A 23,073-nucleotide genomic window follows, 5' to 3' on the forward strand; every position below is an offset into this window, starting at 1 on the left:
GTACGTAATTTCCGGTGCTGAGCGGTCTCCATGGTGACGGACTGATTGGCGGGCTGACAGAGAGGCTGAGAGGAGAAGAGACCAGTGCGGTTTACAGTAGTTTAGTTAATTAACTAGTTAGTGATTGATTGCTCATCATGGCCAAAAGTGATGGTTGCTCCTATTTCAAGAGAACCAGTCCGTTCTGCATGGTGGTCGTGACAATTTATGTGTGTCTTCACACGGTAAGTTGCAACTTTAATGAACTAACGGTCATGATGAAGCTCCTGAGGAGAATTTCAGAAACTATGCGACTTTCCATATTAATGTTTGGTATGACTGTCAGAAAAGCCATTTGACTTCTCTTAGACTAGCTATTATTATTATTATTATTTAAGTTACCAAATATTATAGCTTCTCCTAGATTTAAAGCTAACTTACATCCAACCAAACTCGGCCCAGATCTTCAGACTGTTCTGACTAAGTTTGCTTTATTTTTCTGATTTATCTGACGGTTTTCATAAAAATGAAGATTAATAAAAAGGGAGAAAAAAATCCCCCAGACTTCTAATGACGGAACGTTCAAATGAGCCAAGACTATTCAAACTTCAGCTTGTTAATTCAAATCTAAACACTGAAGCCCATTAGACTCAATTAAACCACCAATCTGTGTAATATATATTTAATAAGCCATTTAGGCGCCTCTTTTGCGCGCTCAAATTCATTCAAATGTAGAGGCGCGGAAAGCGCGCGCGCTCTTTTTTTTCTTCTTTGTGGCGCGTCTACGCGGCAGAGATGAAAAAGGCTGTCTTAATTAAAATTTTTAATTAAAATAAATATTTCAAATTATTATAGACATACATTATTTTATTATATTATTTGCATCTTTTAATTTTACCGTGCGTATTTGTGAATTGTAATTGCCTATTTAATGTTACCTATGTTATGTCAATGTTAAGATTAAACAGGGTTTCCGCGAGGCATTGAAAGTCATTAAATGGATTTTTCGAAAATTAAGTCCTTAAATTGCATTAAACGTTTTAAAAGGCATTACAAAGTTTTAGATACTAGCATATTACCATTTTATTTTGAATATACAGCAGCCTTCTTAATTAATAACTTTTTAATTTGCTGTCGCAAAATATGTACATGGTGGGCTGGGACACGCAGGAGTAAAAGTAGAATGTCGTGGAGAAATCAAAAGAAATGAGCACAACAGCACAAAGAAACTCATAAAACATACTGAGATAAAAATTGAGTTTTTACATTTATAACATATGATATAGCCTAGTTAAGCAACATGAGACGACCCAGAGAGCGCTGTTTTCAGAATGTCAGCACGATTGCAGATTTGACATCGGTTTTATTCATTCAATAAATCAGTACTTACCATTAAATGACTTACATGGCGGTGTTTCATAACTGAATGATTCAGTGTTTTTGAATTAATCATTTGAATCAATGATTGAGTCTTCATTCTTTAATGAATCGGTTGAACTAATGACTCAAATGCTCACTCATTAAAACAGTCACTTTCCGCCACCTACTGGCGGCTTACTCCTAAGTATCATTGCATTTTTCCCAACCTATCATATTTTTATATTACAAATTATTACAAAATAAAATAAAAAAATATTTTTTCCAGTCATAGGCTGATTTTTCCGTATGTCTAGCATTCAGTATCTATTGGTACTTTGTTAAATAAGTTTTGAAATATCTGAATATGTATTTTGATGTTTTAAGCTGTCTGCTGGTCCATTTCTAATTTAGTTCATAAAGTTTATTTAAATTTATGTAGATTTTCTCAAATAACCAAGATTATCATCATTGTCGAATTGAATGGATAGCCTACTTTAATTAAAACATATAAACGGTCAAAAGTATGGGATCATTAAGATTTTTTTAATGTTTTTGAAAGAAGTCTCTTATGTGTACCAAGGCTGCATGTATGTGATCAAAAAGACAAAAACATTAATATAGTTTATTCTTGTGATTGAAAGCTGAATTTTCAGCATCATTACTCCAGTTGTCATATTTCTTTTGTGGAAACCATAATATACAGCATTACCATTCAAAAGTACCATACATATATATATATATATATATATTTTTTTTTTTTTTTTTTTTTTTTAATAAATACTTTTATTCAACAATGGCAAATTATGTTTAAAAGTGACAGTAAAGACATTCATAAAGTTACAAATGATTTTTTTCAAATAAATGCTGTTCTTTTGAACTTTCTATTCATCAGATTTTATTTTATTATTATCAAAGTAAAATGTATTACAGTTTCCACAAAAATACGAAGCAGAATGTTTTATTTTTTTTTTAAATTGATAAGAACCATTATTAATAATTGAGCACCAATAATAACTGATCATAACAGAGCAGTAAATCAGCATATTAGAATGATTTCTGAAGATCATGTGACTCTGAAGACTGGAGTAATGATGCTAAAAATACAGCTGCACATCACAGAAATAAATTACAGTTTAACAGATATTCATAAAGAAAACGGTTATTTTAAATTGAAATAATATTCCACAATATTACTATTTCTGCAGCCTTAGTGAGCAGAAGATACTTTTCAAAAACATTAAAAACCTTTGACCGGGAGTGTGTGTGTGATATATACATATATAGGTTGTGTATAGAATTAAACAAATGTAAAAATGGCATTAAAAGGCATTAAATTAGATTTAATGATATCGGCAGAAACTAGGGCTGCACGATATTGAAAAAAACTCACATTGCAATATTTTTTTTTTCTGCGATATATATTGCGATGTGTAGAAATACAGGAATGTACATCAGATGTCTTGACTTGCTCAAAAATTAAATAATTAATAATTCTAGAATAATTGGGGTTATTTTGTAAGCATCTTCATGGAAAATAAATATAATATAAAACCCTGAAAATAACTTATTTATTTATTGCATTATTTTGCATTGTTTATTACACAATTTGACTCACCTTATTCACTATCAATTCAAGCAAATCGAGGAGTTAATATGCAATATTTCATAATGAATGTTGCTTCTTACCCTAAAATAAGGGAGCACATTTGTGAATGAAGTGCAGTCTGGTGTCTAGAAGCGATCCAGTTATGTGGTGGCTATATATGTATGTATTGCAGAGCGCTACACTAAAGAGGACACATAATTATCACATTAGGGAATTAACATGAGAGACAAAATAAGTAATTTAACCTTTTATTCAACAATTACAAACCTCTTTTTGAAAATAGAAAAGTAGTAAACATCTTTTGTCATATAATTTGAAAAATAAAAAAGCTATACACCAGCCCCCTGAGTGGTTTATAAAATAAAACAAATAACTTGTAATAAGTTAAACTTAACTTGTTGTAATAATTAACAGCAATTAACTTATGATAAATAACATATATCAGAATAATTTTTTTTAACAACAGTGCTAAATTAAAACAAGCATTGGTCATCATAGCAAACAAAAAGATTAAATTAAAAAAATAAATCTGGTTTCTTTCTCACAACTGTTGCATACAGTAAATATAAATATTAAAATACCAATTAGACTTTTTAAGGTTCTGTGCTGTATGCATTAATTTTCTCATTCAAGCTTCGAGGTTTTTGGCTAAGAATACCAGTCTATCCACCATTGCAGGCTTGAGACTTGAACGTTGGCAAGTGATTATGTTGCCACTTGCACTGAAAACCCACTCTGACAGGGAACTTGTAGCGGGAATAGAAAGATATTTGCAGGCAAGCTTGGCGAGATGTGGAAAGCTGTGTGTTTTCCACCATGCAAGTGGATCTTGCTCTTTGTCTATGGAAGGCGTTAGCAGGTAGTTGCTTAATTTGCTTCCACAGCATCTTTAAGGGTCACAGAGGAATCACCCTTTGCTGCAGCTCCACTCAGTTTAAAGAAACTTCCCAAGGACTTGGCTTTTTTTTGCCTGGGATGTTTCAGCAACTTCGTGCTCCACCTCAGTGCTGCAGCTTGCCATCTCCTCCTGGCATTCCATCATCTCTGATGCAACTTTGGCCTTCACTCTGGGCTTGTTGTCTGCACTGATAAAGTCCATCTTAAATCGGGGGTCCAAACAAGAAGCCACATCTAGCAGCTCCTGTGTAGCATCATCTTTATATTTCTCATTGATGTAGTGCAACATCTCCTTCTTCAGGGTCTTAGTCAGGTCTGTGTCTTCCTCATGCATTAGCAGCTTTGAAGTATTTAAGAGGTGAATAACTGGCTTCACATAGGAGACACTAACATAATCTTCTCCGGAGAGTGCATCTGTGAAATCCAGCAGTGGGCCCAGTGTCTTGCTGACAGATTCCAGGACATCTTTCTCTTGCCAGGTTGGAATCAGATGCCTCGCCTTCTTGTCCTCAGACAGGACCTGAGTTAAAGCCTTGTGCTGCTCTAAAATCCTGTTGATCATCATCTGCCTGGAACCCCATCTTGTTTGGCATTCTGATATGAGAGAATGTGCCGGTAAATTTAGCTCCTTCTGGGCTTTTTCAAGAGCGGCTCTGGCCTTCCAGCTGTGAGAAAAGTGACCCACCAGCTTCTTGCAGATAACTGTAGCACGGTCAATGCGTCCATTCTTTATTACTGCATTTTCTAAGCGAAAAATAATAACAAAACTAAGTAAATACATTACTACATTTAATATCATGAAAAATAAATTGCTCATAAAACCGACTTTTGAGCTGGAAGTCCTCATCAATAAAGTGTATGGTCAGACTTATGTAGGGTTCTGTTGTTCGGCTGGACCACAAGTCCGTTGTTGCTGCATAATAATTCATTTGTCGTACAGCTCTGGGAGGGAAATAAGTGCGAGATGGTATAACATAACGCTTGTCAAGTGACCGCATCATGTTTGTAAAACCCGGGTTGGTAACCGTGTTAATTGGTACCATGTCTTTCGCCAGGTGAAATGTTATCGCATCCGTGATATCTTCTGCCGCTTGGAACCCTTCTCATATGGTGTAACACTGACAAACGCATCCGAAATAGCTTTTTGCTTTGGACGGCAATCAGATCTGGTGCCGGCTTAAATGATCAAACATATTAGTTGTGTTTCCACGTGTTGTGGCAACAACTGCACGGCACTCCCGACAAAGTACCTGTTTTTGGTCAACATCATCCTTTCTGTAGCCAAAATATTTCCAAATAACTGACGATGCGCTTCTTTTTGCGACCAAATCGTCCATTTCAGTGCTTTTCTCCCGTTCCTCGCTCATTTCGCCATGCGCACGCAGAGTCTGCGTGTCAAAAACTTGAAGTAACAACGTGTGCTTTGTAAATATATTTTTAAGAACCCATAAATCAGAATTAATTACTTTATATCAGGCAAATATAGAGCCGTGCAAGGTTTTTTTCTCTTTTGAATAATAATAAAAAAAAAAAAATGTCCTACATCGCACCTCCTGCGATGTGACTATTGCACATGCGTACATCGCGATATCGATGCTGAAACGATATATCGTGCAGCCCTAGCAGAAACCCTGATAAAAATGCTGCAGGTTCCCCAGGTCTTTATCGAGAAAAAAATCAGTTATGCAAAACATGTTTTCTGGATTCAGTTTTTTCTTTTCTTTTTAATTTTTCTAGACTTTGTTTTAATAGTTAAATAAAATTGTATTAATCAAAAAGCATGTCTAATTAATTAAAAACATGAAACTTAAAATATTAAACAGAAGTTTATTAAAAGTTGAATAGAAAAATAATTTTAAGGCCCTATGAAATGTTTTTTTTTTTTTTTTTTTACCAAATTCTGTTTTCCATTAATTTTCTGGCTTGCATTATAATGGTTTCATTAAATATTAATAATCAAAAACATCTCTAATTAATTAATTTTATAAAAAAAATTATTACTTATTTATATATTTATTTTTTAATTTGAGAAAGAAATCAAATGTATTTAATAGGGCCCTAAAAATGTTATTTTTGTTAAACTTTTAATAAATTGCTTTTAAGAAGTTTCTTGATTTCAATGAATTAGACATGGTTTCTGATTAATAACATTGAACTTTAACCATTAAGTTAAGTCGTGACGTATTGTCAAGTATGGTGACCCATTCTCGAAATTGGTGCTCTGCATTTAACCCATCCATGTGCACACACACAGCAGTGAGTAGTGAACAAACACAGTGAACACACACCCGGAGCAGTGGGCAGCCATTGCTCCAGCGGCAGGGGAGCAATTAGTGTTCAGTGCCTTGCTCAAGGGCACCTTAGTCATGGTATCGAAGATGGAGAGAGTGCCGCAAGAATCGAACCGGCAACCTTCAGGTTACAAGCCCGACTCCCTAACCATTAGGCCACGACTACCCATTAAAACAGAGTCCGTAAAAAGTGGAATTTGGAAAAAATATCCATCGATCTTAGCAGCCGCATAGAAACTCCCTAGCAACCCCTCCGAGTACCTTAGCTGTGGTTCTGCAGTGATTGTGTTTTATTGGTTTCCAGTGGATGGCGTTTTGGCCTCAGTACATCCCATATGGCATTCTGGGTCCTCTCGGTGCTCTGGCCAAGCGGTTCATGGACTATGTTCATCCCGCGCTGTATTACGGGTGAGTGAGCGCTGTCAGTCATACACTGAGTTCAGAGCTGATGCTGATGTTTGTTACTGCCGTCTGTGTTTCAGATGGTTTCTGATGTTGGCCATCCATGTCTGCGAGGCTCTGCTTGCGCTGAAGATCTGCAGGTATGTGTTTTTCATCTTTCCACCACACGGTGGCAGTACAGACCGTCAGATTTGTGGATGCTATTCATACAAACACTGCTGTGACTGATATACTGTGTGCATTATGTGAATTTACTGAAGGTATGGGATAAATTACTATTATTTGTTTGCTACATTTGCCGAAAATAATTTTGTATGCTACATTTTAATGCTCTCGACCTGATTTTACATTTCCAGTGAGACATGTACACACAATCGGTAGATAACATAATATTCAGTGTATACCAGTGTTATTATATTTTAATAAAATGAATACCATACAATTAAAAGTCAAATAAAATGTTATACAAAATATATAAAACTTTTTTTTTTTAATTTTATTTCTGCTAGTTGCCAAGGTAATATTTCTTTTCATTTATTTTAATTTGATGTGCTAAAATAAATAAAAATTAATAAAAAAAACTATTATATATATATATATATATATATATATATATATATATATAAGAAAAACACGCAGCAAAATTACTAACAATTATAAGTAAAATGAAAGCAAAACAAACTTATTCAAAGTATTAATAAAAACTACAATTGTATCTTAATGATACTAAAATATCACTGGGGTACACTGCACAGGACTTTAACTTTATACTTTGAGCAGAACAAACATTTTTCTGTGTAAATGAGAAGAATAAATACAGTGCGCTCCACTAATATTGGCACCCTTGGTAAATATGAGCAAAGGTGGCGGTGAAAATAAATCTGCATTGTTAACCTTTTTGATCTTTCTTTCAAAAAATGCACAAAATTCCAACTGAAGTAAAACAATTGAAAATGTGGGGGAAATCTCATTATGAAATAAATGCTTTCTCTAGTTCACATTGGCCACAATTATTGGCATCGTAACGTCCCTTTCCCGAGATAACAGCTCTCCTATAATGCCTGAAGAGTTTGGAGAACACCTGATAAGAGATCAGAGATCAATCCTTCATCCAGAATCACTCCAGATCCTTCAGATTCACAGCTTCTTCTCTTTGGTTCACTTCACTCATTTTCTGTAGGGTTCAGGTCAGAGACGGGACAGCCATGGCAGAAGCTTCATTTTGTGCCCAGTGACCAATAATTGAGTTGATTTTGATGTTTGTTTTTGGATTATTGTCCTGATGGACAGTTTTTTTACTGTAACTTATTTCAAAAAGTGAAACATTCATATATTCTAGATTCATTACATGTAAAGTGAAACATTTCAAAAGTTTTTTTGTTTTGTTTTAATTTTGATTAGAGCTTACAGCTCAGGAAAGTCAAAAATCCAGTATCTCAAGATCAATAAAAACAATTTAAAAAAAGGATTCGCAAAACAGAAAAGTTCAAGTTCTTTAAAGTATGTTGATTTCTGCACTCAATACTTGGTCGGGGCTCCTTTAGCACAGACTCCAGCATCAGTGAGGAGTGATGGAAGCGATCAGCCTGTGGCTCTGCTGAGGCGTTATTGAGCTTCAGCTCAGATCCACGGTTTCTCATCTTTCTCTTGGAAATATCCCATAGATATGGGCTTCAGGTCAGGCATGATGACTGCCAATCAAGCACAGTAATATCATGGTCAGCAAAGCACTTGGAAGTGGTTTTGTCACTGTGGGCAGGTGCTAAAGTCCTGCTGGAAAAGGAAGTCAGCATCTCCATAAAGCTTGTCAGCAGATGGAAGCATAAAGTGCTCCAAAATCTCCTGGTAGACGGCTGCATTGACTTTGGACTTGATAAAACACAATGGACCAACACCAGCAGACGTCACGGCACCCAAATCATCTCTGACTTCAGAAACTTCACACTGGACTTCAAGCAGCTTGGATTCTGTGCCTCTCCACTCTTCCTCCAGACTCCAGACTTTGATTTCCAAACGAAATTCAAAATTTACTTTCATCTAAAAAGAGGACTTTGGACCACTGAGCAACAGTCCAGTTCTTTTTCTCCGTAGCCCAGGTGAGATGTTTCTGACGTTGTCTCTGGTTCAGAAGTGGCTTGGTAGCCCTTTTCCTGAAGACGTCTGAGCGTGGTGACTCTTGATGCACTGACTCCAGCTTCAGTTCTCTCCTTGTGAAGCTCTCACAAGTGTTTGAATCGGCTTTGCTTGACTGTATTCTCAAGCTTGCAGTCATCCCTGTTGCTTGTGCACCTTTTCCTACCCAAATTCTTCCTTCCAGTCAACTTTGCATTTAATATGCTTTGATACAGCACTCTGTAAACAGCCACACCTTTCAGTAATGACCTTCTGTGACTTACCCTCTTTGTGGAGGGTGTCAATGTTCGTCTTCTGGATCATTGCCAAGTCAGCAGTCTTCCCCATTATTGTGGTTTCAAAGAACAAGAGAGACCCAGAACTTATACTGTAGGGATGGTCATTTAATGAAACTCAAATGTAAATATTCTAATATTTTGAGATACTGATTTTTGACTTTCACAAGCAGTAAGCTCTAATCATCAAAATTAAAACTAAAAAAAAGTTTTGAAATGTTTTACTTTACACGAAATGAATCTAGAAGATATGAAAGTTTCACTTTTTGAAATGTTACAGTAAAAAATGAACTTTTTCACAATATTCTAATTTTTTTTGAGATGCACCTGTACTTAAGAGATATTTTACTCAAAAGAATTTCTAGGGGCGCCAATAATTGTGGCCAACATGCATTGGAACATTTATTTCATGAGATTTTCTCCCACTTTCAATTGGTTTACTTCAATGAAGGGTTAGAATTTTTTGAATGAATTGAAAAGATAAACGCCGCAGATTTATCTTCACAGCTGCCTTTACTCTTATTTACCAAGGGTGCCAATATTAGTGGAGGGTACTGTAAATGAATAAGAATATAAGATTAAGACAAACTTGTTTCTGCCTGATCAAATGCAGGACTGTGTTGGTGTTTGTGTCTGCAGTGATAAAGGCATTGACAGCACGTCCACGCGTTTGCTGTGGCTCGCTCAGACGTTCCTGTTTGGTCTCACGTCTCTGGGTCATCTGGTGAAATACAGTCCTGACGGCCGAACCAAACGCCAGTGACAGAAACCTCAGCTCGTTTCCCACATCTTTATATTTCTACCAGCAGTAGTATAGTCTAAACACTGTATATTAGGTCATATATTTGTTCTGGTGGTGGGGATTGGTGTATTGGTTTTATTTACTTTAAACAATGTTCACTAAGAAATTGCTGGAATGATAAACCGTGCGGATGGTCAATTTAAAAATGGAAAATAAACTGACTTATCTGACATGTTTGTTGTTTTGTCATCTGTTAATCACATCATAAAATGCTGTAATAGAGTTATGAAGCTTCTTCTGCTGTTCAGACGACGTTGACAGGATCTCATCATTGATAAAGCTGCAGATGAATGAATCTGATTCAAACGTGTAGATTAATCTAATTAAACACTTCAGTTTTGTCTGAAATCCGTTGAATAGACATTACAAAAAAAGTCACTGAATCTTTCGTTGCACTTGTTCAAACGACTGATTCATTTAGAAACGAAGCAAGTCTTGAGTGAGTTACTGAATCAATGACTCGCTCGATTTGTTCAAAAATGTGGATTCATTCAGTAACGAATCACTGCTGTGTTGATCACGTGCTGCTGTCACTTTAACTTAATTTGAGCAGAACAATGTCTAAAATGTCACACAATATGAACTCGATTATTGAACTGTTGTATAAAATCACTTTTGCTGTCATGCAGATGTTAGCTAAACTACATCTGATATGAGTAATTTTTTCCCTCATATCTTGAATTTTAGTCTCATATAACTATTCTAATAGACTTAATCATACAGTCATTGTTTTTTCTTCTAAACACTCGCTCTGTGTTTATTCCAGCAGCAGTGTCAGATACTGAGATTAGTGCGCTGCACAAAACATTTTCATTTCCTACTTAAACAATCTTGTTTGAGAAGCTAAATTACATTAAGTACTGTTGATAAATATCAAAATTGAGTAAGTTTAAAAAGTGTATATATATATATAATAAATAAAATAAAAACTGTCAAAAAGCACTGAGTTAACGGAGATCAGAGTGAACATGTGAATGTGTTAAATTACTGAAATAATCTCGGCTCAAAGGCATTCAGCTGATAAACTGTTATATACCGTGGTACTGAATGAAAATAAACGTATTTGTTTGTTTGTTAGTGTGTAAATCAACTGTGCTTTGAAGAGCTCAGCTTTATCACTGTAGCGTCTGTGACAAACATCCAGCAATCAGAGAGAGAGAGTTAGTGAAGGGATCTGGAGAGAGTGCTGTTTCAGGAAGGCTTGTGTAACTGTGATTAAAGAGTAGCTCTCCATGACACGAGCTCATTGAACATTCACAAGCTGATATTGATATGACCTGCAGCTTATATCTCCACTGATGCACTGGGTAGATGCTTTTATTCAAAGTGACTTACACTGCATTTGAGGTTTACATGCATGCTCAACAGGAGCTCAAACTGAAGTCATGGGTTCGACTCCCAGAGAATGCATGCACTGATAACATGCACAGGTCACTGAGGATAACAGCGTCTGTGTGATGCATGGAAGTAAATAATGGTTTAGTTTGCTTTGAGTCATTGAGTTCTTAACGAGTCGAAAAGAATGCACGTCATACCTCTGTTCACACTTACACTCTTTACAATACTTGCTTTCTTTTTATTTTAAATATGTTGTAAACAGTGAAGCTCAATTAAATATATTTTTGAAATTGAAAATATATTTAGTTTAAACTGTCATATGCCAAAATGTATTTCAGCCTACATTTAGGATAAAAGCAAATGTGGATGGAAAAGCCAGATTGAGATCAAAACTAGATTTATAATGATTTAATAACGTTTATTTTTATATATATTTTGTTTGTTTTACTTTGTAAATTATGTTGCTTGCTAATTTTTATTCAGATGTATTATGTTTACACGTGTTATAGACAACAAATAAAGTTTTTCATCAAATGTGAGGTAATCTATTTTTTATTTTTTTAATTGAAATATATGAAATATACATTTAAATCCTTATAAAAAATATATTTTCAAAAATGTTCAAAAAAAATGACAAAATAATATAGGGGTAGAACACATTCACATAAATATAATTTGAAACATATTTTGTAATAATGTAATATTTTTAATGAATTAAATTAATTTATTAATAAGCCCACTTATTATTTTATTCTAAAATATACATACACAGCAAATCAAATTACGAAATGCAACATATATAATGTTTTATTGATATTTTAAAGAAATGTTGTGTATTTAAGAAGATGGATTTCATGTGACTATACCACCATGTGAGTGTACAAAAATGAATAAAAACGGTCAATAATTATAATTTCATCTGTAATTATAATTTAAAACATAAAATAAAATACTTTTTTTCACAACTGGGCATAAAAAGAACAGCCTGACCACAGTTCTTCCTAAAAACACATTGAACCTCAAAATAAAACCGCAGTAACTCAGAGAAAACATCATGTAATTCAGAAATCTGCTTACACGATTTTCATTTATTATAAATAATAATAATAATAATTGAGGACTATTTGGGGAATGTAGAGTTGATGTGAAGCTCCAGAGACAAACTGAAAGAGAAAGTCCTGACAGATGCTCAGACACAGACACAGATTGCAGACTTTATTAGAGTAAGATAAGAACTGTTTAAGAGAGCATAATCAGAGTATAGTTAGACAGTACCAGCAAATCTGTGCTGTAGAGTCTGACACCACTAAAATGAGATTTTGTTTATGATAAGCAGAGCCAGTGCATCTTCTGTAATGGAGGACAGTGACCGGCAGATGGCGCTGTTTTCCTGTAAATGAGTTCAGAGTCTCGCACCAATCAACGAAGGTTACGGGGTTTTCTTTTTAATGAATTAACATGTTCGTTCATTTGAAAACGTGGTTTTAAGACTACTGTAAAATTAGGAGAATTCTTGAAAACTGACATACTGTCCGAAAACCACGTGCAAACACTGCGATTGCTGCTCATTAGCTTTAGATCATGTTTCAATGCACAACCTGTACGTGACGGAAAAAACTCAAATGTGACGAATACAACAGAACCAGAAACTCTATTATTATTATTAGTATTAGTAGTATTAGTAGTATCATCAACCACAACAGTGCATTGAGTCAAGCAATTTTACACTTAGAGTTTCGTTTAGATTAGGGTTTATTGTTTATTTTTCAACTTGATCTGATACTTATATTACAGATTATACAGTAAAAATATTTGTTTACACAGCGTGATTATATCAGGTCATTTTACATCCTAAAGCACTCTTCACAAACTCATAAAATACAGTAATGAATGTACAAAAACTTCACATGATCTGAATATTATGTAATTATAATCAAGCATTGATTTCGGAGGAAAACACGGAGAAACCTCAAATATAAAGGGAAATAATAATAATAATCATATTAAATTAATAATAATAATTCAGTGCATTAATCTCGGGAGTGTAAATAGTTTTCGCTTTTTTTCTGACAGACTGCAGTGATTTTAATGAAGAGCAGCAGTTTTACTGTCACGAGCCTGATTTACATCACAGTCCAGCTGACTTACAACATTAGAATTACAGTAATAACTCAGTAATAAACTACACAACTGAAAAAGATGATGACCCGTTTCTGAGCTTCTTTGACACACATCAGGATTACATGTGTGGGAAATATGATAAAACGACATTACAAACGAATTTATTGATATGTTAAGATAGTATCAACAATTCAATCACAATCCACAATTAACCTTTTTTTTTTTTTTTTTTTTTTTTTAACGGAGGAGGCCGATAAATAAATAAATAAATAAATAATGGAAAAAGTGGAAAGTCATAGTCATATTTCAAACGGCGCATTTCTCCTTTCTCGTGGTTTTGATGAAGGTCTAAATAATGTCGAAGCCTTTTAAATTCCAGCACGGTCATATTTCACTCGTCCATTCTCATGATCCATAAAACATAAGCGCTGCACTTAAACAGATGATCTCTGTCTCTGATTCAATTCACAAAACAACCCGCGAGGAGGGAAAAAACACAGAACATGAAACATTAAAGATGTCATATATATATTACATGCAGCCTAAATATAGCTCATGAGAATATTATCAAAGCAAATTTACAGTCAGCTCCATTAAATAATTGCACATGAAGTTAGATAAATGATGTTATCAGACCAGGAGAAATGTCTCGTTAACAGTGGGTTAGATATGATCAGCATCAGAGAGTTTAATACTGACGACTGAATTAAATAAGCCTGACTTAAATCGCTTATAGTCGCATTTAATTATACACAGTAAAACATTGCATACTTTTTTTTTTCCCCAAACCATGTGATTCATATTTTATGGTGTCAGTTATTTTAGATGATTTGGATATTTTAGCAACAACCCATTAAGTTGCATAAGGGCGATTAAGGTTGTAAATGTCTAGTTTTTTATTTTTATTCGCTAAAACAGTGAGCGATATTTTCAACAATAATAATAAAAACATTCTAATAACCTGCGAAAGAGAACATAAATCAGACTGCGTGTATAAATAAATGTTTTCAAATAAGGGTAAAAAAAGGTTTTACATTTACCAGCTTCTACACGCTAGTTTTAATAACCCGTGATTAAGCGAATCGAGCGTTTCAACTATAAATAGCGCGATGATGTCGAGTTTTCCGCACTTAAAAAGTGTTGCATATTTGTTCTAAACGGAACGGATTATAAGCGACTTCTGAATGAACAAATGAGCGGTGAAAATAGCGTTATTAGTTGCATGGAGGTTAATGTACTTACTCTGCCAGCGTCATAAAGTAAACGCGTCTATTGTGTCAAATGCAACGCGAAACAATGATTTCTACAGTGCGACGCGTCATTAATGGTGCTACAATACGAGCTTGATGGAGTGCGGCTTTGTCCATGCAAATCCGCCGCCTCGCGTCCTCCAATCAGAGCGTGGTGTCACTTAGCGTCTTCCAATGGGAGATACGCGCTTGCAGGTGGCGGCGCGGTTATCTGCGCGTCATCGCTGCTGGAGTCCATTGAGCGGAGAACGGCGCTTCAGATGCGGGCGATCGCAGCACTCAAAGCGGGCGTGAGATCTGCCGACGGCCGGCATCGGGATTCTGGGATTCATCGGGAAACGTTCGCGAACTTTGACTTGCGGTTTAAAGTTACAGTTCTAGTGGATGAGTTGTGAAGTTGTGGGCGTTAAACTTTCTCGTACGAACTTTCTTGCTTTGCGGTTCGCCCTGTGGTTCACTCGCACCAATGTTAGCGGTTGGGCAGATGGATAGTAACCGGCAGAGTGCGTTCGTTCTGGGCAGCACTCCACTGGCTGCGCTGCATAACATGACCGAGATGAAGACTTCTTTATTCCCGTACGCCCTGCAGAACCCTGCGGGCTTCAAGGCTCATTCCTTCAGCAACCTGAGCTCTCAGATCCCGCTGGGAACGCCGCACGGAATTAGCGATATATTAGGGAGACCCATCACCTCCGCGGGACAGCTGCTCTCGGGCTTTCCCCGGATCAACGGATTGACATCAGCCGGGATGTACTTCAACCCCGCGGCGGTGTCTCGGTACCCCAAACCGCTGACGGAGTTGCCTGGGAGGGCGCCCATATTTTGGCCCGGAATGATGCAGGGTTCACCCTGGAGAGACCCGAGGGTTCCCTGTCCTGGTGAGTCTTCGACAAAAAAAAATTAAAAAATAAAATTCTAAACTGGTTTATGTTGGTTTTCACGCTCAGGGCTGCGTTTCCCAAAAGCATCGTAAGCCTAAATTGATCGTAGCTCCATTAGTGGCAGTGGGTCTACGATGCGATGGTTTTGGGAAACGCAGCCCAGATTATTGGAATATTATCCGGGCTAAAAAAAACAAAAGTAGCTACACTTCCATAATGTACTTACAAGTGCTCTATTCTCACGCACTAATTTTGTACTTAATATACTAAAATATTCTTTAGTACTTCTTAAGATAAACTTAAGATGAACAAACTGTGCTATTTTGGGACACCATGAATATGAACTAAAATGCGCTTTTAACATGCTATCTCTGTATTTAAAAAAATTATTTAGTAGTACACTTGAACCTATATTTCATACAGTAGTACACTCAAGTGTACTACAAGTGGTGACTAAATACATTTTTTTAAATACAGAGATAGCATGTTAAAAGCGCATTTAGTTCATACGGTGTCCCAGAATAGCACACTTTGTTGATCTTAAGTTTATTTTAAGAAGTAGGCTACTAAAGAATCATTTTTAGTATATTAAGTACAAAATAAGTGCATTATGGGAGTGTACTTTTTTTTTCTTTTTTTAAACCTGGGTAGTGTTTGACACTCGTGTTTTCTTTATGGCCTAAATAGAGTTAAAATCTCTTCCTAAACTGGCTCTTAAAAATAAAGGTTTCAAAAGCGTGTTTTTGCAGTGATGCACAGAAGAACCGTTTTGAGGAGCATTTTACAAATCTAAAGAAACTTTTTCTACTGTAAAGAATCTCTTCTGCATTTGAAGGGTTCCGTGGATGATGCCAATAAAGAACTTTTATTTTTAAGAGTGTATGTTGGATTCCAGGCTCAGACTGTTGAAATACACTTGAGGGTCAACAGTATTCACTCGCAAATAGCACTTGTTGTGTTTGTTTGCCTCTTTATGATCAGTTGCGAGTCGCTTCGGATAAAAGCGTTTGCTAAATGAATAAACGGAAATGGAAAAACGTCTCGTTTTCGGTTTTATTTGACTGACCGCCTCTTATTTTTCTTTCTCCAGCCCAGGCAAATATGATGCTGGACAAGGATGGAAAGAAGAAACACTCCAGACCAACTTTCTCAGGACAGCAGATTTTTGCCCTGGAGAAAACCTTCGAGCAGACCAAATATCTGGCCGGTCCGGAGAGAGCTCGACTCGCCTATTCTCTGGGAATGACCGAAAGCCAAGTCAAGGTAAACACAGGCGGTTTGATGAACTTTTTATATTAACTTCATTTAATTCTAGACTTTTTTTTCTCAATGCAAACGGGCAGAATGAGACCACAGATTAGTGCATCTGCCAAAGTCGCTGTCAGTTCATGATATGAATTTGCAAACGAGCAAAACTGTTGGAGTATTCATTTCTAATGTTGAAATGATTTTTTGGGGGGGATTATAAATATTTTTTAACCCCAAAACATCGCTGTCAGTGTTGCACAGCATTGCACACCGCTAGGCCTTATATTTACGCACTTGTCTGGTCAACATGCATTCGCTTTTATTATTTTAATCAATTGCTTGCAGTTCATGCACTCTGCTTGATTTATATGATTTCAGTTCAGTTAGTTGAACTTGCATGCACTTGCATGCCTTTTTTAAATTTTTTTAGAAATAATAATAGCAGCCCACGGATATGGACAGTGTTCTGAAGCGGGTTTTTTCTTTTCTTTTTCTGTCTCAGGTTTGGTTTCAAAACAGAAGAACCAAATGGCGGAAGAGACACGCGGCTGAAATGGCCACGGCTAAAAAGAAACACGACTCAGAGACGGAGAAGATGAAGGAGAGCTCAGAAAACGAGGAGGATGATGAATATAACAAACCTCTGGATCCGAACTCCGACGACGAGAAAATCACGAGACTGTTAAAAAAGCACAAGACGAGTAACCTGTCCCTCATCAGCCCTTGCAGCAACAGCTCGGACACTTTGTGATGAAACTGAGCAAAAGACTCTTCATCATCATCATCATCACCATCATCTGCTTCAGATTCTTCTGGAGAACCGAGGCAGAATTAAGCAGGGTATAAACACACTGTTCACGCTGCTTTTGCTTTACTTTGAATGCGGTTGTACAGTTAGAAGTGGACGTGAGATGTATATATATTTTTTACTGAGTAAATTATGTTATTAAAGCATCATGGAGACGTGCCAACTTCCCCTCATCATTATCATTAAGATCATTTTTTGTCTTTGATCGCAGAAGAATAACGCCCTTTTCCTCCTAAAAGTTTCACTTTTTTATTATTTTGGAAACAGGTACACCAAGTGTATAAAGAAGTGCCAGTGCTGTAAATGATGTGTATAGAATTTGTTTTAATAATGTCCTTTTGGCCGCTGGAGTTTATGTTTTACCTCACAACAGGAAAAATACACAAAGATGGACATAAATATCGACGAAGAGAATATTATTGCTTCCGTGAGGACGGAAGAAAAAACTTTGTATTATCAATAAATTATTTAACAAGCCAAAGTTTCAAAAATGTCCTGGTCCTTTTTTAATTTCATACATTTACTGATTTTGTAGCGCATATATTTTGAGATGTGCTGTTATTCGGCCGCGAGAAAATTGCTAGCAAACGCATATTATTATATATCCGTGCATTAATATTCTGATAACGGTTCTTACACGATTGTTACTAATAATTTAACATTACAAACGTTCATTTAAAGACGAGTACGCGTTTATAGAGGGAAAACCAATTTCCTACTAAAGCTTTAAGAAATTCCGATGTAATAAGATGAATATTTAGTCTCCTTTTTGGAGGTTTTATTTTAGGAGCCTGAACTGCTTCTGGTGAAGATGATCAGTCATAGGTCTTTAAACATGCATTTATAGATTAGCTTATATTTGTATTTCTCAGTCCAAGCGAGCATTATTATTATTATTATTTTTTTAAACCTGTGTGCGAATCATTTAATGTCTTTAAGGAACATTTCTGTCGCGTTATTCGCAATGCAAATGTCTCGTGACCCCGTTAACTATTAAAATTAACATATTATACATGTTGAAAAAACTTTTTTTTTGTGACATGCAGATTTATTCTTAAACAGTTGTAAGTCACGACAGTAGACTATGATTTCGATATTAATCGCAACGAATATCGCGCATTGTGTTGCTATGGTAACGGCAGGTAAAAGCGAACTTGCGAACGACTTAACTTTTGTGGTTACAGAAATGCTGTTAAAAAGTGTATATAAAATATACTTGCATGCAAAAAAAAAAAAAATTCTCGAACTTTCTGCTGAGAGTTTCCATTGTCAATTATGTGTATTTCCACTCACGTTATTTCCTTTTAATAAAATATTCAGCCATAATCATGGTATACCCAATAATATATTAATTTTTATAAAAAGTTTGATCAAATTAACACAATATCACACATATATATATATATATATATATATATATATATATATATATTTTTTTCTCCTCTCAGGGACCACCAATGATGGTAAATGCATGTAAATGTCAAAGGCTTGTTTAGTGAATCTCATGGTGTAATTGATGTGCTTGACTAATGACAAAGAGGCACTGATTCATTCATTCATTCATTGAGTTCTAATGGTTTTATTGCTTTTGGAGGTCTTGCCATCCATGAGGTCTAATCGCTATCTGCTTAAAGAAAAGAGTGAATCCTATCACCTGACCTGCTGGGAAAAACACAGTTAACAAGCAGTTCTTCTAACCAAATCACTGTCAAAGCGACACAAAATCATTCCCACCGATTCAGAAACGAAGGATCAATCTAACGGATCGTTGACTCTGTCGTGTAATGAATTCAATCGGTATCAGCAATCGGCACTGATGCTCAGAACATACACGAGAAATCAAACCCGAACGACCACACTTCACTTTACAGCGTTCACTGTGTCGTTTACATTAGAACTGAACCATGCACTTCATGTGTGATTGTGTTGCTAAAACACACTGTTACTCCGGTGTAAAATGGACACTGTAAAGTAAAGCGCGTTTTTAAAGTTTTCTCCTGGTCCTTATAATTTGAGTGTTTTTGCACAATGCCATCATAACTCAAACTCTACATTTGACTGAGTTCAATAGTTGGCACCATGACACAATAATATAATAACAAGAAATCATAAAAAATAAGAAAAAAGGATACAGCTATTTAAGATACCCAGACCTATTTAAAATATCACATTCAACCATAACATTATTACACAGAAATAAGTTAGAATAAAAACAGTACTGTAAGAACCGAGCAAGACTGCTATTGAAACTATCTTATATACTTGCATGGTTTATGGCACTGCTTAAAAGATTAAAAAAAATTAAATTGGCTAAATATATATATATATATATACATATATATATATATATATATATATTTATATAAATCATATAGGCTGAAATGGCATTTTCTGCTTACAATAATGTGGATTAAGTCGTTTCTTTATAACTATTCAAACATTTCAACTTTACACCCAAAGCAGCCGTTCGTATCAATATGTCAGCATATAATAGTTTTGGTACGAATTATAAATTATCTCTTTAAAAAGTACAGTATATAAAATGAGACTCGGCGGTTGTATGCGGCACGGCACAACAAATCAAGAAAAAAACCAAGATAAACAAGAGTCAAGAGAAAGAAAATCATACAAATGCTTGAACAGAATATACCTATCTATTCTAACAGAGAGAAGTCTAGAAATCTCCAAACAGCACGAGAAATCAGCATGTACAAATAAACCTAACCATAGAGAAATACAACAAGAGTTCTTGCATTGCACTTTTTAAAACATCTTACATACTGTATGGAAGTAGCTCGTAATATTATGAGGCATATCTAAAATCCGCAAGGATGCTTTTTAAAATCTGTAGAGTGTTTCTGATGTTCTATTAGAGTTTGGGAAACGAGGCTGAGACGTCAGAAGAAGAACATCTGATTTAGTGGAAATGCAGCGTGTGTGTGTGTGTGTGTGTGTGTGTGTGTCCATGATCTCGACTCTTGAAGCATTCATGAACTCAATGTGTCGTTTCTATGGACATGATTGCATGCACTGGACAAATGCGACTGGTCAGTCCTGCTGAAAAGTCTTTACAGGGTCCTCTGTTTGTGTGTGTGTGTGTGTGTGTGTGTGTGTGTGTGTCCTTCCACCCGTGTCGGAGCTTCTCACAGGGACGCTTTTCATGAAATCTTCTTCAACCTTTGGCACCATTTTCCTGGTCCACACACACACACACAGAGATCATGAGAATCAGACATGGATATTATAAAGTCATATGGTTAATAAGAATAAAATAATAGTAAAAGAAAATATTTACCACATCACTGCACGACACAACACTTGTGCTTATTTGCATTAGGTTTACCTGCCCCTGTGTTTAACCGAAAGTACAAGTAGACCGGCTGCAGAGAATACAACAAACAGCAGAATTCAGACCGAGACGTGATCAGGAACAAACTCAAGCTCACGCTTCAGTTAGAATCAGCTGTTCTGATCACAGACACTCATTTAATACTTTATTCACACACTTCTGTCTGAACTCTTCATCCATGGGTGCAAAATTCACTGACATTTCTAGAACATATGAATGTGATTTTGACGAGTGTGTGTCTGTCTGGTTCAAACACACACACACACACACACACACACACACACTTATCTCACTATGAGGATCTAAATCTAAAAACAAAGATTTAGCAATACATTTGAGAATAAATAAAATAAAATAAAATAAAAAATATTTTATTTAGGAATATTTAACTGAAGACATCTGTTCCTAAAATATTCCTTTTATCCGTTATAATTCAGCTTTAACCACTTCATGTAAAAACTTCAATAATATAGTAAAAAAAACATACAAAATAAATAAATTAAAAAATTGTTATTTAAGATACCCAGGACTATCATATTCAGAACCATAACATTACACAGAAGTAATTTAGAAAACAGTACTGTAATAGCCAAACAATGTTTTGTAGATCATTTCAATATCTTTTTGTTCAGAGTTTGAAAATCTCTCATTCACTCTGTTCAGCATTCAACTAACAGCAGAGGCCTGATTTGCATACTGAATTCTGATTGGTGTTCTTTCTTGAATGTATTTGCATACTGATCTGTGATTGGTCTGGAGTGTCTTATATGTGCTGCACCATCACAGGAGCTGCAGAAGAGCTGTGTTCATTCCTTTGTACAGACCAGACTAAAACCAGACTAAAACCAGACTACAACCCAAACCCACTCATTCATTCATTCAGAAAATCATATCTAGCTGCACTGTGAAGTTTTATAGAAAATAAAGCTTACTGGAGCTTACTTGTATTTATTTTTTTAAGAGAGTAGTTACTGACAGTTAATTTCCCTGAATGTTTGGTTTGACTGATTCAAATCTAAACAAGATATTTTACCTTCATTCAGGAGAAACATTTAAAGAACCATTTGAAAAAGACTAGACACACACACACACACACACACACACACACACACACACAAACCTTTAAAAGAACAGTAATAATTATAAAAAAATACTTTGAATAATTTTTAAGTTGAATCAGATTTAAATCACTTCCAAAGACTATTTTCTCACCCAAGTATATCTAAATTCACACACACACACACACACACACACACACACAAACACGCACACACACACACACACACTAGTTGGGGAGGTTGGTTAGGTTAGTTGTACCTTGTGGTCCCCCATACACACGTTGGGTCCGATGTTGTCGTATGTTATTGATTTCTCCTCATTCTCTGGCTGCAAAACACAAACACGCACAAAATATGATTACAGACAGAGCAAATGCATGCATGACGCTAAAATACTAAGAAGAGCTTTTATATGGTTACATTTAAGTGCCAATAAATCAAAGTTCAGGAGCTTTTTCATATCTGAAATGCAGCGAAAGCATTAATCATGTTTATCTAAATTGAAAATAATGCTCTGAATCGAGCGAGACAGAAATGATGCAGTGCTCTTTAGAAAGCACACCCGCACACACACACACACGCGCACACACACACACACACACACCCACAGATTGTGTTTTCTGAGCTGAACTAAACACTCACAAACTCACATGAATGAGGAAGACAAACTCAAGGAAACTGCATTTGTAGACAACACAGACGAGAGAAAAGCTTGGCTGCTGCCTCAGAAATACTGGATTCCCAACAAGACCAAAGAATAACACACACCTGCGTCTAAACATGCACATCTACAGTTCTGCTCTAATTCACACGCTCCCACGTAGTTAAACATTCAGTTAAATTTAAAAGATAGTATGTGTTACCACAATGACACGTCCTATTGGTCTAAGCAATATATCTTTAACTTATTTTTGTTCTGTAATTTTTTATCCATAAACAGAATTGTTTTGGGCTCCAATCTTACATTTTCTGATTGAGGTAAACTCACTTCTCAAATCTTTTTCTTTAATTAGTCATAAAAAAGTGACAGAAGTATGCTTTCCTCTATTTACTAATGTTTTCCATTTTATTTATTAATTAATTTATCACCACTGCTTTTACTTTTTAAAATGAAATACATTTAAAATAGTATTTACTTTATTTTAGTTAATTTTCAGTATTTATTTTTGGTTTATATATTCACTTTTACTTTTTAAAACGGTATTTAAAATTGTATTAACGTTTTTCTTTCTAATTTTAAGTTTGTTTGTTACTTGTAAGTTTTATGTAGATGCTC

The 23,073-nt window shown here is 35.5% G+C and overlaps 3 protein-coding genes across 4 annotated transcripts in view; 2 read left to right on the forward strand and 1 right to left on the reverse strand.

Annotated features, from left to right (window-relative positions):
- The first annotated feature begins 15 nt into the window (after positions 1 to 15).
- On the forward strand, positions 16 to 9,905 carry LOC131552166 (transmembrane protein 254-like). 2 transcript variants are annotated; one of them, XM_058795737.1, is made up of 4 exons: positions 16 to 224; positions 6,437 to 6,540; positions 6,615 to 6,674; positions 9,556 to 9,905. In XM_058795737.1, exons 1-4 carry the CDS (start codon positions 138 to 140, stop codon positions 9,668 to 9,670), a joined length of 366 nt encoding a protein of 121 aa, XP_058651720.1. In that variant the 5' UTR covers positions 16 to 137; the 3' UTR covers positions 9,671 to 9,905. The 2 variants fall into 2 exon arrangements, with proteins under 2 accessions (XP_058651720.1, XP_058651719.1); XM_058795736.1 differs by having other exon boundaries at positions 21 to 224; positions 9,582 to 9,901.
- Positions 9,906 to 12,236: 2,331 nt separating this feature from the next.
- On the forward strand, positions 12,237 to 18,683 carry nkx6.2 (NK6 homeobox 2). Its single transcript, XM_058794916.1, has 3 exons — positions 12,237 to 15,331; positions 16,425 to 16,597; positions 17,085 to 18,683. The coding sequence occupies exons 1-3, from the start codon at positions 14,920 to 14,922 to the stop codon at positions 17,331 to 17,333; spliced, it is 834 nt and encodes a 277-aa protein (XP_058650899.1). The 5' UTR covers positions 12,237 to 14,919; the 3' UTR covers positions 17,334 to 18,683.
- A 254-nt stretch (positions 18,684 to 18,937) lies between these two features.
- Positions 18,938 to 23,073, reverse strand: part of LOC131551795 (inositol polyphosphate-5-phosphatase A-like) — a 186,296-nt gene continuing 182,160 nt past the window's right edge. Inside the window, exons 14-16 of the mRNA XM_058794914.1 lie at positions 22,057 to 22,125; positions 20,686 to 20,770; positions 18,938 to 20,583 (exon numbers count right to left, since the gene is read on the reverse strand). Coding sequence (XP_058650897.1) covers positions 20,690 to 20,770; positions 22,057 to 22,125 — 150 coding nt within the window. The 3' untranslated portion in view covers positions 18,938 to 20,583; positions 20,686 to 20,689. The remainder of the gene's footprint in view (positions 20,584 to 20,685; positions 20,771 to 22,056; positions 22,126 to 23,073) is intronic.

The sequence above is a fragment of the Onychostoma macrolepis genome, chromosome 13 (assembly GCF_012432095.1).
Source record: "Onychostoma macrolepis isolate SWU-2019 chromosome 13, ASM1243209v1, whole genome shotgun sequence".
NCBI lineage: Eukaryota > Metazoa > Chordata > Actinopteri > Cypriniformes > Cyprinidae > Onychostoma > Onychostoma macrolepis.